At 33.0% G+C, this 16,599-nt stretch overlaps 1 protein-coding gene across 6 annotated transcripts in view; it reads left to right on the forward strand.

The window, feature by feature from the left end:
* The window catches only part of LOC132704680 (carbonic anhydrase-related protein 10), a 259,358-nt gene that overhangs the window by 23,240 nt on the left and 219,519 nt on the right, over positions 1-16,599 (forward strand). Inside the window, exons 1-3 of one of the 6 annotated variants that reach the window (XM_060674849.1) lie at positions 525-671; positions 913-1,006; positions 3,674-3,820. In XM_060674849.1, coding sequence (XP_060530832.1) covers positions 3,772-3,820 — 49 coding nt within the window. In that variant the 5' untranslated portion in view covers positions 525-671; positions 913-1,006; positions 3,674-3,771. Of the gene's footprint in view, positions 1-518; positions 1,007-3,673; positions 3,821-16,599 lie in introns of those variants that run through there. The other 5 variants (XM_060674847.1, XM_060674846.1, XM_060674848.1 and 2 more) reach the window with 5 other exon arrangements.

Below are 16,599 nucleotides of genomic sequence, written 5' to 3' on the forward strand. Positions count from 1 at the left end.
TTCTAAGCAAAGTACGAACCTGTTCGGCCATATTTCATTCTTACAGCTTGCCCGGGTCTTTCCTTAATTCGTATCAGTTAGTCACTTTCTTATATCTATGAGCAGACTTTACATTTTTGCAAAACAACACGGATATATTCACTGAAATGACCGTCAGAATTGACAAACGTCAAAATTGAAGCCGTGCGGTAAAATATCCGAAAACATCAGATTGGTCCCAAACGCGTCAGGTAATATCCCGGAAATGCCCGAAGTGCCTCTTATCTGTGGAAAACTAAACTGACGTGGTCAAATGACATTTTCCGCACTATAGATCAGTGTATAATTAGGTATTTTACAGAATGGAATAGAAGAAAATGTAAATAAATATTAATACGAAGTGTGGATTGCGCGTTATGGATCAAGAGTTGCAATGGTGCCAAGCGGTGATAATATACAAGAGCTTGTCGAATCCGTGGCAACGCAGTGGGCCAAAATCGGTTTGGACGCGACGTCGACATCCGCGAGTTTCGAGCGTCGGCACATGGTGTGCGGACGCCGATCCGGTCGGTTCGTATCTCACTTAACAACTTGTCGACTTCGTAACTCTCGCAAAATCCCGCGCGTTTTCCAATTTTGCGATTTTGGCCTGTAGTTTCGCAAGTTTGATCAATCACGCTCTAGGTCCAAAGGTCAGTCGTAGTAGCTGCCAATTGCTTGGGTTTTTGAGTTTTTCTTTTTTTTGTTTTGGTTTGGTTTGGTATCCGACCGCGGTGACCCGGAGCGACATTTTAGTACGGAAAATTTTAAACCCGAAAGTTTTTAAATCTCGTGTTAACTTAACCCTTTCCGGATTTCGATTGGTTTCTTCATCCACGTAGAAGTTTTTAACTATTTTAATTTGCTTTGGCGTTGAATGTTGCTTTCCACTAGCTGCATCCAATATCGCCCTCTTTTTGGGAAGGAGGTGGAGGTGCCGTCCAGATATTTGTGGATGATAGTAATTTATTATGCTGTGAAATAGTAGGTACGTAATAATTTAGAAAAACTTTAATATTCGAAAACTGCAAACTTTTACTTTTTTTTTAATATTGAAAGGGATCGTTTTTTTTTGAGTTGAAATGTTAAAAATTTACTTAGATTTGGAAAAATTCACATTCACATAAAATAATTTAAACAAGACATGTGAAAACTAAAACATTAATATCTGTCAATTCTTTTTAATATAAAATTGAGAGTATATTTAAATCTATTTTTGAACCCATAAATTTAATGGAAGTGATGACGGAAGCCCCATTGGAACCTATCTCTCTACTTTTTGATAAATTTTTTAACGATATCTGAACGTGGTCTATTTGAAACACTATTTAAATTAGTATTTAGTGTTTTAAAGACTAAACATGCAGTTCCTTTATGGCAACGACATCGTGAAAATAAGTAAAATAAGAACACTCTAAATTTCAGAATTTACTTTTGAAATTTTATAAAAAAAATGTCTAGACCTTGATATCTATTTTTTATCTCACGTTTGAAACAGATCTTATCTCTGATAAAAATTTTATTGTGAAATATTATAGCAATATGTTGTTCAACAATTATGGCCAATATGTCGATTAACATTAAAAATATGATTTCTCATTTAGCCTAAATAGGTAAGAATTAAAAGTTTAAAAGTGTTCTCCTTGTCACGCAAAATATTTGGATTATCTCTCAAAATATGAGAATATACCTTTTTTTGGTGGTAAATGGTCCGTTTACAAAGTTAAAACATTGGATATTCCATCTGAGATAAAAATGCTTACATTGTTTCAGTTGTTTCCTATGTAGACGATTTACGTTTACGTACAAAGTTTAAAAAGAAAATATTTCTGTTGAGTCCAATTTGGCAATCCCATGAATGGTTGTATTTTCTACCTCTAGTGAACAGAATGTAGCTAATTAAATGCTTTTCGAGACTGAGGTATTCGTCAATATTAGTAGGTATCCTAAAATCTTCTTTTAAAATTTAATTTGAAGTAGCTGACTAATCTGATTTTAATTTTGGTTTTGTTACAATTTTTATGTTTCACGCTTGATGAGAAACAATTCTTGGCATGAAGCAAACAATGAAACTTTTTTTGTCAATTGATTGATATTTTTCCTCGTGCGAGAAGAAGGAAATAACCATGTTTGGCCAAAATTTAACCAAAATACCTTCGCTGCGGCACTTAATTTCGGAAAATGTTCCCTTAAAAAAGAAAGCTCGATTATTTCGAAATTTGCGCTGTGTAGCCGCCTATTAATATTTATGTAAATTCAGGGATAGGCTCGATGTTTATCGTGCATGAAATATTTCATTAATGTAAACAATTACTCAGAAGCCATTCGAAAATGTTGGTTTATCAGTCAACTTAACAATATCAAAACTCATTAAGGGAGTAATAACCGACGCGTAATTAACTTTATTTGTTATATTGATTTTCAGCGCATGAAAATGGTCGGATATTTAATTGTTGCTCGATTTTGCGTAATAATGGATGGAATTATACTTTCGAAATTAATGGGGAGGTTGTTGTGTAACTATTGCACTAGGAAGAAATTTATCAAAAATTTAACTAAACTACAGCACTTCAAATTTGTTTTATATGTCAAGTGAAAGATCACCACTTTTGCATACATTATACTAAATCACGTATGTACTTTAATCACGAACTATAAATGCTGCTTTGCATGGTTATATTGTCTATACCAGGATCTCCAAACCACGACTTATGGGTGAAATCCCGCATGTCAGTGTCATCAATTCACTTACCATTATTTAATTAAATAAAACCAGTGCATTTAGCAATCGTATGCTTCGTTAGAGGACATACTCGGCGACTAGTTGAGAAATTATAGATAATAGCCGAAAAATTTAATATATCTTTAACCTTTGGGATTTACTGGAGTAAACAAACAGTATGGCCCTAATGCTGGAAAGTTTGAAAACCCCTGGTCTATACGGCGCAAAAACGTTTTGATAATTCTTTTGAAGTCCCTATGAAAGTTGCCATTATTTCACGTCTTTTTTGGATTCACTTAAACCAGGGGTCTTTAACTTTCCAGCTTCAGGGTCGTATTGTTTATCCCAGTAAGTTCCAATGACCAAAACCATATTAATCCTTCTGCCATTATCTATAATTTCTAAACTAGTGGCCGAGTATGCGTTCTAAATTTGGTGGTTTAATTACTACGATTTACTGTTGTGTGTATTGATAAGACCCGTGACATTTGAAGACACTAAGTGACCAAAGTGGGCCGGATTAATGATTTTGACCAACCGGATTTGTTCCACGTGCCTTAGTTGAACCCATAAAATGTTAATTTCTTTATTAAAATGTATGAGGATTTTGAAAAAAAGTGCTCGACAATATTACGTCAGATCAATCAACTTAATTCGACGTTCCAAAAACTTTGGTTTCCATATTTACAGCGAAGAGGTCTTTATGTATAATATTTAATTGCAATTGAGTTCACAACAAAATAACATCAATTTCCAATAGTATAAAATTATTATCATCTGGGTTTAGCTAAACTTTTTTGAATTATTCAATTTCATTATCACGGGCAATTTGACATTTTTTTCTATGTTTTCATTTAACTGATATTATAACCATACACGTCAAAATAAATTCCACTGCTGGAATCAATTTGATTTTGCTCTTGTACATTTCAGGTATAATCAGCGGGACGAGTACCACACAGTAATGAATAAGAATAAATTTTTTGGGCACCAGTTCGTTCCTCGTCTGGTCAATTGAAACAGGAACGACGATGAGCTGTCTTCTTGCCGGATTAACCTTTCTCCTGATATACACTGATGGTGAGTTTTTGCTGTTACTGGTTGTTTTTGGCATGGAGCTGTAATTCGCTAACTATACAGCCAAAATTTACTACTATAGCTGTAAATTGATAAAATATACTGGTGGTATGATTGTCAAATGTCAAATTTAATTTAGTTTCCCTGAAATGGGATGTTCTAGGTTATAAAACATAATCGAAATAATATTTAATATATATTATCTAAAAAATTGAGAGAAACGGTCATTTTTACGAAATGGCATTTTTTTTTCATTTTTCAGCGATAAAAGCTAACCTCCGAATTCATTCCACAGAACAATTAATTCTAGCATATAATTTTGCATTTACTCATTTTTTTATTTCATTGTTATTAAAAAATGTGTTTGTTTACTTCTATTTGATTATTTGGCGTTTCAGTTTCAATAGTGTCACGTCCGTGAAAAAAAACTTGAATGTAAAATCAGTTGTATACTGTATACGCCGCCTTCTAATTTTATAAAATATTATTTCCAATTTTTCCAAATAATACCAAAATCGTCTTTCTTCTTTGAAGTTGCTTGGTTATATTTACCCACCAAAACTAAGATGTACTTAACAAACTTGCCAAAATTATCCCCGTTCTGAAACGATGCAATACAAACAAAACGCATAAAATAAACTCGAGACATATGCCAAATACAACTGCCGGGGTTAATATATTCCATCAGACCGACACGGATGCAGTGAACGTGATCCATACGTGAAACATGCAGCTATAATTTCAAGATGGGAAGTTATTAAATGCTGTTTATATATTATTTCGATTCTCATCCGTCGCGGTAAATATCATACGAAGATAGTCAAATACTGCGAGTTTGTTAGACAAATATTGCAGTTAAACGTTTATTAATTACATTTTGGCATGACATATCGAAGAGTTGTCAATTTTTTTCGAGTTCTTTTAAAATTTGAACATTTCAAACTAATTTGATATATCGTAATATTCTTAATCTAAATAATTTGAGAATAATTTTATAGACATTTGAGTAAAAAGGAAAAACATTGTGCAGGAAAAGAGAGCTTGACTAATGGCTAATCAAATTAGTTATTAGTCCAACACCTGACACCAATTTAATACGCTCCGGGTTAATTTATATTTTAGTGCGCCACATAGATATAATAAAATAAACTCCAATTACGATATTGCGAATATACTTAATTGCTTAATAATTTAATATATATCAATCATGAATACCTGTGGCCAAAATATATAAGCGGCGAATGGTGTTCTCATTTAGTTAATAATTTTTTTTGTATTTAGTTGCGAAATGCTATTTTTTAACCTCTCTCGTTAAACTAAGCATATTATTTATTTTAAAATACTTCCATTTTTTTATTTGACTTAATCTCATTAAGGTGTTCATCCGTGGACAGCCCAAAATGGGATACAAGCGGAGTAGTCTTCCTAATTAGTCTAGTTTATACTTAAAAATGGACGGTGATCCATCTGTCTGAAACTTTGTATAATTCAGTCAAATAAAGACGATGTAAATTTAAAGTTCTCTACAGCTTCAACATTCAGCAATATATTCACAAGTTTTACACTTTATGTTTGTAGAAAAAATATTCCATAGTCAGCCACGATCTGGTTAATGCATATGGTGAAAAATTAACAGTTCAGGAAAAAAGGCCGTTAGCAAATTCACAGATTGTTCGACGATTTAGATTCACATCAAGATGTTCCTCTTGTACGTATGTAAGCATAGCTTAAATGAGGTTCATACAAAATATTATAAAATATATTAATTTTAAGAAAAAAAAAATTAAATGTCTGATTCTTAATTAGCGAATAGATAAAGACCGATATAGAGATGTAGGAGGCAGTGCCTAATGCTGACAATACAGGAACTCGTGAAGAAAAAAAAAACATCCGCATGCGCGAGATCTAGGTTCTCGCTTTTAACCAATGACCTTGCGGCATTCAACAACCAACATGCAGCATAATCTCAAAATAAACCCTGATCTCGTTAAATGTTTTTCTTTACAAAAAAAAGTGAGCCAAACTGAAATTCAGTGGTTGAAATTTGAACACATGCGCGAAGGATTATTCCTATCTCTATGAAAATTTAACAACATCAATTTTCACCGTAGCCCTTAATATCTAATAGCTATATGTAAAAACCTGAAAACTATATTCAACGATAATTCTTTGAAGTCGAAGTATTTTTGATCAATCAGATCTTTTTTACAGTAGAATCAATTTAGACTGCGTCCGTCTGTTACAAAATCGCCATTTTAAAATTGCAGTGTATCCAGAATCTATTGAAAATAGATTATTAGAGGAAGGCACAACCCAGACAAATTCATTTAGCAAGTTTCCAACTTAACTGTTTCCCATACCTAATACCTTCTGTTTAACTAACATAGAATAACATGCACCGCAGCTCTGTCGGGGCCTTCAAATAGATGGGTAAGTAAATGTACCTCAGTCTAGTTTCACCGCCACGCTAATCAAATTTGTTTAGGTTGGTTTTAGTAAAATGTTTTTACTTTACACAAAAGAGGTTTGTTTCCAACTGTTTGATCAATATACCTGTAATGATAAAGTTAAGAAGCCTTAATTGATAGAACAAGTTATTCAGCACACTCGCAAAGCATTTTTGTCCAAATTATCTTCAATGATATGAAATCATTAATAGTAGTCATAGTTTATTATTATGGCGCAGGGCTAGTAATCAAAAATTTTTATCCCCTTTAAAATAATATGTACGCAGTTTTAACGGAAAATGCCAATTCGTATTATTATTGTAACAGTGATACAATCTATATAATCTAAATTAAAGAAGAAAAATTGTCACTTTTGAGCGCGTTTTGAATAACCTTATTTATCACCAAAAATTATTGTCTTCCTTCCCTTAGCTTACTACATTTTAACTTTTGCGCTGGATTGAAATGCGTTTTAATCCCTTCTCTACTGTGTACTCTAGTGTACTTTTATTGTGTTAAATTGACACACTTTTTCGTTGAGCATCATACCCACATTCAACAGTCCGCGCCGACCGACACAAAAAGGTAATTTGATTTAAAACCAAACAATTTGCGGGCTGTTAAACAAGCATTTTGATTTTTACACTATTATTGCGACTTCACACGCATGCATATGTGCAAAAAACGGACGCGGAAAATTGTTATTTTCAATAGAAAGCCGTCCAGCAAATAAAAACATTTTTTTGTTTGATGAATGTTATGACATGTGCAATATATCGAACGGGATTTGTTGACATATATTGGGTGCTGGCCGACGACTGTTAAACAAAGTACGAATGAATAGCGATCGAATGAAAATATTCGAAAAATCTGTCATCGCCGAAAATAATTGAAATATAAATTGAGTTGCTCTTACGGTAAAAACCGCACGTACATCCCGAGATTTATACGCAAAAAGGCCGTTTCGTTGTGGCGTAAATCAAAAATCATCAATACCGTTTTTTTTTGCTAGAAATTATTTTTTGGTGTGGCTTGCACGTTTTTTTTTGTTTTCAGCGAGCTGGGCAAAAAATGGGGACATTTTTACGTCCAGTCCACCAGCCCAATGGCTCATGCAAGCATCTTCTTTTGAACAATTTGTTTGCTTCGTTTCTTCTCTACATAAAGTGCCACTGTCATTCCCGTATTGCTGATCTTCTCGATAATTATATTTTGTTGATTGCGATGCCTTCAGCACACAATATTCTAAGTTTATGAACTTTTTACCAATAATTTAAGTAATTAATATTGTTTTTAATACAATAAAATTTACAATTTACATACTTTTTGAGGTTTTCATACATGTTTTGCTAGAATTTGCTGTAATGGAATTAGGAAACATAGTATTGGTATCTATAATATACGCAGTGGACCAGGGATAAACTTCCAAACGTCTAAGATCAGTTTTTCAGGTAAAAATAAGACTTTTCCCATAAATATATCTGGATTTGTTTTCGAGATACAGGGTGTCAAAGTTTTTGTAAAAAATCATTTTGTTTATTAATTATTCAAAAACTGTTTCTCTGATTTTGATAAAATTTGACATTTTTATTGACGAGGGACCCAGAGGGTTTCACATTTTTTAAATATTAGCATTGCTTTTCCTTGAATGTTTCATTAGTGATTTAAGTGGTCTAAGAACATGTACGAAAACCGTTTTAATTTTTTTTGGAAATGTTGCGAAAGAACTAGAAATGGCAAAAATGTGTATTTTAAATAGTTTTACCTGAAAAATATAAAATATAAATATGTACAAAAATATTAAAGATACAAACAAACAGTAGCATAATTTTCCTATAAATATCAATTAGATTACCCTCTGTAGTGCCAACACTTTTATTGTAATTCCGTTAAAAGAATTCGTTTATTACTGCAAATTAGGTTTTCAAGCTTAATCAAATTAAAAAAAAAAAATTGAATGATTAATAAAAAACCATTAGGACAAGTTAGGCCATATGTCTATAGTAAAAAAAGTCTTCTTTTTACCTGAAAAAACTATTTTAGGCGTTTGACGGTTTAACCCTGGGCCACCCTGTATAATATATTAAAATGCTATACGTCGAGTAGGACTAATCAAAGAATGAAAACAAAAGGTCGTAGAAAAGTGAAGGTGTACTTTATAAAGGGCCTTAAAGGATATTTCTTACGCCGCCAGGAATATTTTCAAATCGCTGAAAAACGTCGTCGCCGATTGCCAGAAAAAATATGCTCGATAAGGTGGAGTTTCGGTTCGGAATTGACGAGAATAAATCACTAGAGAGCGGAGGCTGTCAAAGCATTACAAATGACTGCGATCTATTCGAGATCGTCTCCCGTTGATTTTGTCACAGTAAATTATATACTTTACTTTGAGTGAAGATTTGAAAAAAATATAACCAAAACTTATCCGATTTTTTGTTTCTTTCCAATGGAAAAGAACTTGTCAATACTATGATATTGTTAAATAGCGATTCTTGTTATTGATTAATTATGAAATTACTAGTTTTTTATTTTAATTAATATTGAGTGGAGTATTGTCTAAGTCCGTTGAAGTACTGAGATTACGCATGTACGTTTCCATCAAAATCAATGATTTAATTGTAAATTTTTTTTTTAATAAGAGTTGATATTTTAAAAAGATTACATTTAATATAAAAAGTCATTAATATGGTTAAAATAATACTACGACTACTAAAATCCCTAAGTTAATCTAGTTGGGTTAAGGACGATAATGTAAATAAAAAATAGTTAAAGAAATTTTCATAGTAATAATTAAGCATTGCTAAATCATTTTTGTCTTTTTCTGTTTTATTTATTAATAGTAGTAAAGTCGTTTATTACATTAGATCGCGAGAGGAAATAAAAAAAAGCAAGTGGTGGAATATCCTCTAAATCTTCTTAAACTTTTTTATATAGCGACCCCCTTCAAGCTTAGGAAATTTTAAACGACCCCCTCCTCCATACAATGAGATATGTATTAACCGTACAATGTAAATAAAATAAGGATTAAAGAATACGTACCCATTCATTTTACATATATATAATTGGAAACGTTGACGGGATATCGGTCGTAATAAAAAACAATAAATAGAATGACATAAAACTATATATATTTATTCAATAGAAAAAATAAACTTTTGTAACAATTTTTTTAATAAAAACATATAATTAACATCAAACAATATTAACGTGATGGATGTGATTGTTTATTTTTACACAAATAATTAAATCTAGGCTCAATTTGAGTTAGTGCAGATCGTAATAAATTTTCAACGTTTATTAAAGTTGAACGGTATTTTGATTTTATGTAAATTAATGTGGAAAAGGCTGATTCACATAAATATGTTGTATAAAATGGAAGTAATTTGTTCATTGCCATTTCCGATAGTAGGGGATATTCTGATTTGATTTCTATCCAAAATTCATGCACAGGCACTTGAGAAAATCTGAGTCGCAAGGTAGTTAATTCGGCAAATTCTTATTGTGCTTTTAAATTTAAAAAATTAATTTCTTCCATTTCAATTGAAAATGGATTGCAAATCCATTGTTGTGTATCGATATCATTGGGAAAATACCTATGCATGTAAACTTCCATATCCTTCAAATGATTAACTATAATTTTTGTTATAGGAGTATCTTTTTTTTTGAAATATTGTTACTAATTATATACTCGTCAGTAAATGGAAACATTTCGAGCGATCCACTTTCCACTCTGTTCTTCCATATAAGAATTTTTTTAACAAAGGCCTCAAGTTTTTTTTTAACATAAACATATTAACGCAGACTCCCTGCATTGATAAATTCATATCATTGATTTTATCAAAAATATCTGCCAAATAGCATAGCTTGGGAAGCCATAAATTATCGTCATAATAATCGGCCAAATTAGAATTTTGCTCTGTTAGAAATATAAGAACTTCATCTTTTAAAGTTAATAATCGTTTCAAACTTCGACCTCTTGATAGCCACCTAACTTCAGCATGTAGCAATAAACTTGTATAATCCGAATCCATATCAATGCACAAATTTTTAAACAATCGACTATTAAGTGCTCGACTTTGAATAAAGTTAATGATTTTGACTGCATCAAAAAACACAGTGTTTAATTCTGGTACAATTTTTTTAACAAGTGCCTCTCGGTGAATCATACAATGTGTAAATGTAATATGATCATTTCCAGCTTTAACAAATGCTGTAAAACCAAGATCTTGTCCGGTCATTGCTGCAGCACCGTCCGTGCACACACCAACACAATTTTTCCAATTTAATCCTTCTTTTTCAAAAAACTCATTTACTTTTTTATATATATCTTTTCCACGAGTATGACCTTCCGGAGGACGACAAAACAGTATATCTTCATGAATGCTTCCCTCATAAATATATCTTACAAAAAGTAACAACTGTACCATTTTTGAAATGTCTGTCGACTCGTCCAGTTGTATTGCAAACTTTGAGCTGTCTTTAAGCCTCATAAGAGGCTGTTGAAATTGATCATTGCTAATGTCTGAAATTCTTTTGGACACAGTGTCATTTGATAATGGAATTTTACTAATTTCAGCAGCATACTATTTTCCATGAACAATTTCAGACATTCTTATAGCTGCAGGTAGTAAAAGTTGCTCTCCAATAGTAAAAGGCTTTTTCGTTTTTGCTATCAAATACGAAACTTTATCATTCAAAGTAACATACTTCTCCAAAGTGTTCTTTAATTTATTTGATGTTTGCAAAAGACGCTCAAAATATTCTATTGGCTTTTTTGATAACGTTGCATGTTTAGTATTCAAATGTCGTTGCAGTTTTGATGGTTTCATGCTTTCTGCAGCCAAAACTTCTTTGCAAATTAAGCACACTGGTTGTTCTTCATTGTTGTGAGAAGAGCATGTGAAGCCATACTGCAAATATGATTCGTCATATTTTCTTTTTTTTGTTTTGCTAGAAGTCGGATTTGAAGCACTGCAACTTGGTTGTGACGGCGTGGCTGACTTATTAGTTGCAATTTTAATTAGCCATTTATCCATGGTGGTTAAATAATAATAAATGATTAAACAAAATGTAGTTGAACTTTAACGTAATAATTAAAAACACCAACTGAAAATTACACAGTAAATACACACATGTCACTACGAAGACAAAGCTGAGTCCAAACTGTAGTACAAACAGAAAAATAACTACACTCGAATCTTTACCAGTGCAATGACAACAAATTACGATCAGATCAACCCCGACGCATGGCGTGTTCAAAGTGTGCAGCGCACAAAGGCACCGTATCACAAAGACGCCGAAAAAGAAGCTTTCATTTAATTTTTTTTATTATTCTTTTATAAAAATAATATGCCGATTCGCCTAGCCTAGCTTGATTATGCTTCCGTATTGTATGTGTAAGCTGTAAGGCGACGCGGCGTCTGGGTACTTATAATCACTAAGTAATCTTGCAAACACTGACGCCGGCGGAAAGACATCAATGTCGAACGTTCAGTTGAAAATCGAGGAGCGCGTTGTTTTTATTATTTTAAATGCTACTTCCATATTTTTATTTATAGGCCCTACATAACAGTTTTGCATTGCCACTTTTTTCAAAAAATAGTTATAATAAAACTACAATAGTATTTTGCATGATTTTTATTTGTATTTATATTTGTACGTAGTGTGTATACTAATTTTAAAATTTTTTTTATAATGATTGAAAAGTATCAAATCTTTGCGACCCCCTTTCAGTAGTCTCCTGGGGGTCGCGACCCACATTTTAAGAAGCCCTGCCTAAATGACATGGAGATATTAAGAGCGGTGGTTTTTTCTCTTCAATAATATTTATTACAATTGCCGCATGGATCCAACTGAAATAATGATCTGCTTTCCTCAAACTTTAACTAGAGCTTATTTCGGAAGAACACCTGAAAGTCATTACTTTATATATCTAATATAAATTACTAAAAAAGAGCACACCCTGTAGTGGAATTAGGTTTCATGGCAAACCACTTTTACAATTGTAAAAATTTCTTTACAGTGAAATTTTTGAATTTTGAAGCCTTTCGATAATTTCCGCAACAGAGAGATTTTGTGCGAGAGCGCACACGGCTCTAAATTGGCTCGAACACAATTTTAAAATTCCGTATAAAATTTCCATAAACCTAAAAGTACATATTTGTCACAGTCGAATGCCGGCAATTTACGGGACTCAAAACGTTCTGATTGAGCAAACATAGTAATCAGAATCCGGCGCAAAACCGAATCAATCAATACAACACTTACCGTGGCCCGAAAACAAATCAAAAGAATGAAATTCGCTTAATCCAATTTCAAATAACATAAATCAGCGCGGCAAAATGCAAAATGTTTTTGACGTGCCTCTAAGTTATGCCTGTTGCCGCCGTTTAATCCGACGCGTATTTTGAAAATTTGTGAAACTGAAGTCCCGAGGTTTTTGCGCCATAAATGTAAATCTTTCATTTCAGTCGAGATAAGTATGTTATTTATTTATGAAATATGTTTCCAAACTTCGTTCTTAAAATGAAGGTGCTTATTTATAACAATTTCCTAAGAAAATGTAATACAAATTTTATTCTGGATGTCACTTCCAAAATGGGTGTTACTTTTTTTTTGTAAAAATTCGTTTTTTATAGTAATCTAATTGGAGGTGTCTTCAAAAAGTAAGGCGACTTTTGTAATTGAACGGGCTACGTATATTCGACCTTCGATATCTTTTTTTGATATGTTGGTATACATATCCCTAACATGTTCGAAGTTTCAGCCAGCTTGCACGTTTACTATTTTTGTGAGAGAGAAGCGTTAGACTTGTTTTGTGTGCTCGGCGAATTTCTGCTGTAAAAAAATGGAACAAAGAATTTGAATTTTGTAAAAAAATGGAATACAGTGCTGCAAAACACTTGAAATGTTGATAATGAATGGTGAATCTACTTTGAACAAAAAAAATGTCTATAAGTGGTACAAGCTGTTCCAAGATGGTCGAGAAGACGCTGATGACGAACCTCGCTCCGGACGTCGCAGCATCAGCAATAACTGATGAAGAAGTAAACGAAATGGTACTGAAAAATCATTGAATCACTATTAGAGGAGTTGGGCATGAAACGTGTAATAGCAGAATTTGTTCCGAAACTGCTTAATTTTCACCAAGGACCGTCGAAGTAGCATCGCTCGAGAGCTGTTAAACGACGTCGATGATGATCCTGATATGCTCAAAAAGGTCATAACTGGTGACGAATCATGGATATATGGTTAAAACGTCAAAACCAAAGTGCAACCGTATCAAAAAAGCACGTTCTATTAAATGTGAAGATTTTGCTTATTGTTTTTGTAGTACATCAAGAGTTCTTACCACAAGCTCGCATGGTTTGCGAGAAGCAATACGAAGGAAATGTCCGGAATTGTGGGAAAACAATTCATGGATTTTTCATTAGGATAATGCACCTGCTCACGCATCGTTGCTTGTGTCTAACTTGTTGGCCAAAAACAAAACCACAGTCATGCCTCAGCCAACATATTCACCGGATATGGCCCTCTGCGGCTTTTTCCTGTTCCCAAAGCTCAAGAAACCCACGAAAGGTAGGAGGTTTGGAACGATCGAGGAGATAAAGAAAAACTCGCCGAACGAACTCAAGGCTATACCAGAAAGTGCTTACCAGAAGTGCTTCGGGGATTGGAAGAAACGTTGGCACAAGTGTATTATATCTTGAGGGATTAATTTGAAGGGGACAACATTAATTTTAATAAATAAATAAATAATTTTTGATATAATTTATAAGTCACCTTACTTTTTGAACACACCTCGTATATGTTTTGCCTATTTTGTTGCATATTGTCAGCGTTATTATATGATACCCAATCCAATGGCGTCTCGACGAACAGCGAAAACTAATTTTTTAATAACTTTTATATCTTTATAGAAGTTAGAAGAAAAAATTCTTTGCTCGCCAAATTGGTATTCTGTTTTGATCGGTTTTGCTACTATTGTTAACAATTAAATAAATAATTGTAAGTAACCGCCAGTAAGGGCACTCGTTCATTGTAGGAGCAGTGATGACCAATTTGTTGTACATCTTAAGAAAATGCATAAAATATACTGAGCCGTTATATCCTCAATATTCTTATTTTATCTAATACAACATAAATAAATAATAATAATAAATTTCTAATTTTTGAATGTCTAATTGTAATAGTGATACAAATAAATTAAAACTCTTTAGTTTATTTCATTTATTTTTTTTATTTATTTATTATTTTATAAATAGCCCATCTCTAATCTTAAGGGATACGAAACAACCTTGCCCTATTCTAAAATGGCGTCAATACGTGATCCGATGTTTCCAACACTCAAGTGCTCATCTTCAGTTAACACTTATAATACAGAAAATTAAAACAACATCCCTGAGCAGATATCGTACACTAATATGAAGGAAGTGAAAACTCATTAGAGGTTTACACCGTCCTGAGCTGGGTTTAAACTTTGGAGGATATTTATTTACGTCCAATGTAATTAAAAGAAATATATAAATGTAATTATAGTAAATAAATTTCCTCCAAACATTTTATATTTAAAATTGTAACCCAGCTCAAGAAGGAGTAAACCTCTTAATTGTTTTTACTTCCTTTAATATTAGCTTACGGTTCCGGGACAAGGTGGATGCTGTTGTTATTTTCTACTTTTTTACACCATCAGGGTTATAAGAAAGAATATGGACAAGATAAGGCATAGCCTTCGGGAGGAAGGAAGTTTTTGTCAACTCTATTGAGTATCTGTGAAAGTTAAGTGTAGTCCATTTTTTTTTTCAGGCCTTGCGAACTTGTTTTTGTTCTCATGGGTTCTTAGTTCATTATTTATGTCCTTTTTTACTGTTTAGCTTAAAGTGATGATTTCCTTTTCTTTTTTTTTCCTTTAGAAGTCCAGTTTACGCTACATGTCTCTCGGTATAACTTGAATAATGAATGTGTGATTTATGTATTGATACAAATCTAAGTAAATTCCTTTTCTTTCGTATTTTTAAATAAGATTTGAGCCAGATACTTAGGTACTTATATTTTTACCGGGTTATAACATTGGAAAAAGCGCTCATTACATTCTTTTTGAAACGTAGTTAAGACCAGACTTTTCAAACGGAGGGGTGTCAATAAATGGTTTTGATCTTGTTAGAAGGGATCGTACCGGTAGGGGCGAGGGCGTTGCCGTGTTCTTTCCGCTACCCAATCTGGATTTAGGGTACACCACTGCTTCAGTTTTTCAGATCCTAGCCGATTCACGCTTACAATAAAAATGAAAATAGTTGTCCGGTTCTTTCTTCCAAAGGTATTTTTCAAATAGATTTCAGCGTGTTGTGTTAGCAAAATGAAGCTTCACAGCTGGTGCCCGTAACTCAAGGTCAGGGTAGCATATTGGGGCATACTATTTTCTCAAACTCTTGACTGGAACCTTCGGCACTGCACTAACACACAATAACGCGTTTTACCACAAACCGAAACTCAATTTTACGTACTCGACGCGCGTTTCGCCAACCAAGTTGGCATCTTCAGGAGAAGATTAAAACTCAAAAGGAAATTTTTCTGTAAAAAACTCGCAAGAGTTTATTGGTTAAATCAAAGACGTAAGGCTGAATGAACATGAACTTTATGTATCTTTTGATGTTTTCTCATTATTTCCAAGCGTACCTATACCAGAAACTTTGGAATACTTCAGGAAATTACTCGAGTATAATAACTACAGTAAAGATATAATTGAAGAGCTTATCACTCTGACAAAGCTTTGCATGAGTCAAAATATTTTTCTATATAATAACAACTATTATGAACAACAAAATGGCACGGCCATGGGAGATTGTCTATCTCCTTTCCTGGCTGAACTTTTCATGCATTATTTTGAAGAAAATTTCGAGTACTTTCCTAGGATATGGTATAGATACGTCGACGATGTTTTCGCGGTTTTTGATACAACTTGCATGGATTTAAATGACTTTATTTCAAACTTGAATAATTACTTCCAGTTTTAATCTTCTCCTGAAGATGCCAACTTGGTTGGCGAAACGCGCGTCGAGTACGTAAAATTGAGTTTCGGTTTGTGGTAAATCGCGTTATTGTGTGATACTATTTTCTCTTTATCCATCTGTGACTTTTCGATATTCATTAAACACTGTTCAATACATCAATATGCTGACGATACGTAATTGTATATTTCCTTCAAACTGGACTATTACGAAACTGCTGCTTTCAAATTCAATAAGGATCTTTAGATGATTAATAGAAGTTACACTACTCATAGATTAATGCTTAATAACTCCAAAACGCAGTTGGTTATTTTTGGACGTTGAGCTT

Source organism: Cylas formicarius, unplaced genomic scaffold (genome assembly GCF_029955315.1).
Source record: "Cylas formicarius isolate icCylForm1 unplaced genomic scaffold, icCylForm1.1 PGA_scaffold_7__23_contigs__length_41026272, whole genome shotgun sequence".
NCBI lineage: Eukaryota > Metazoa > Arthropoda > Insecta > Coleoptera > Brentidae > Cylas > Cylas formicarius.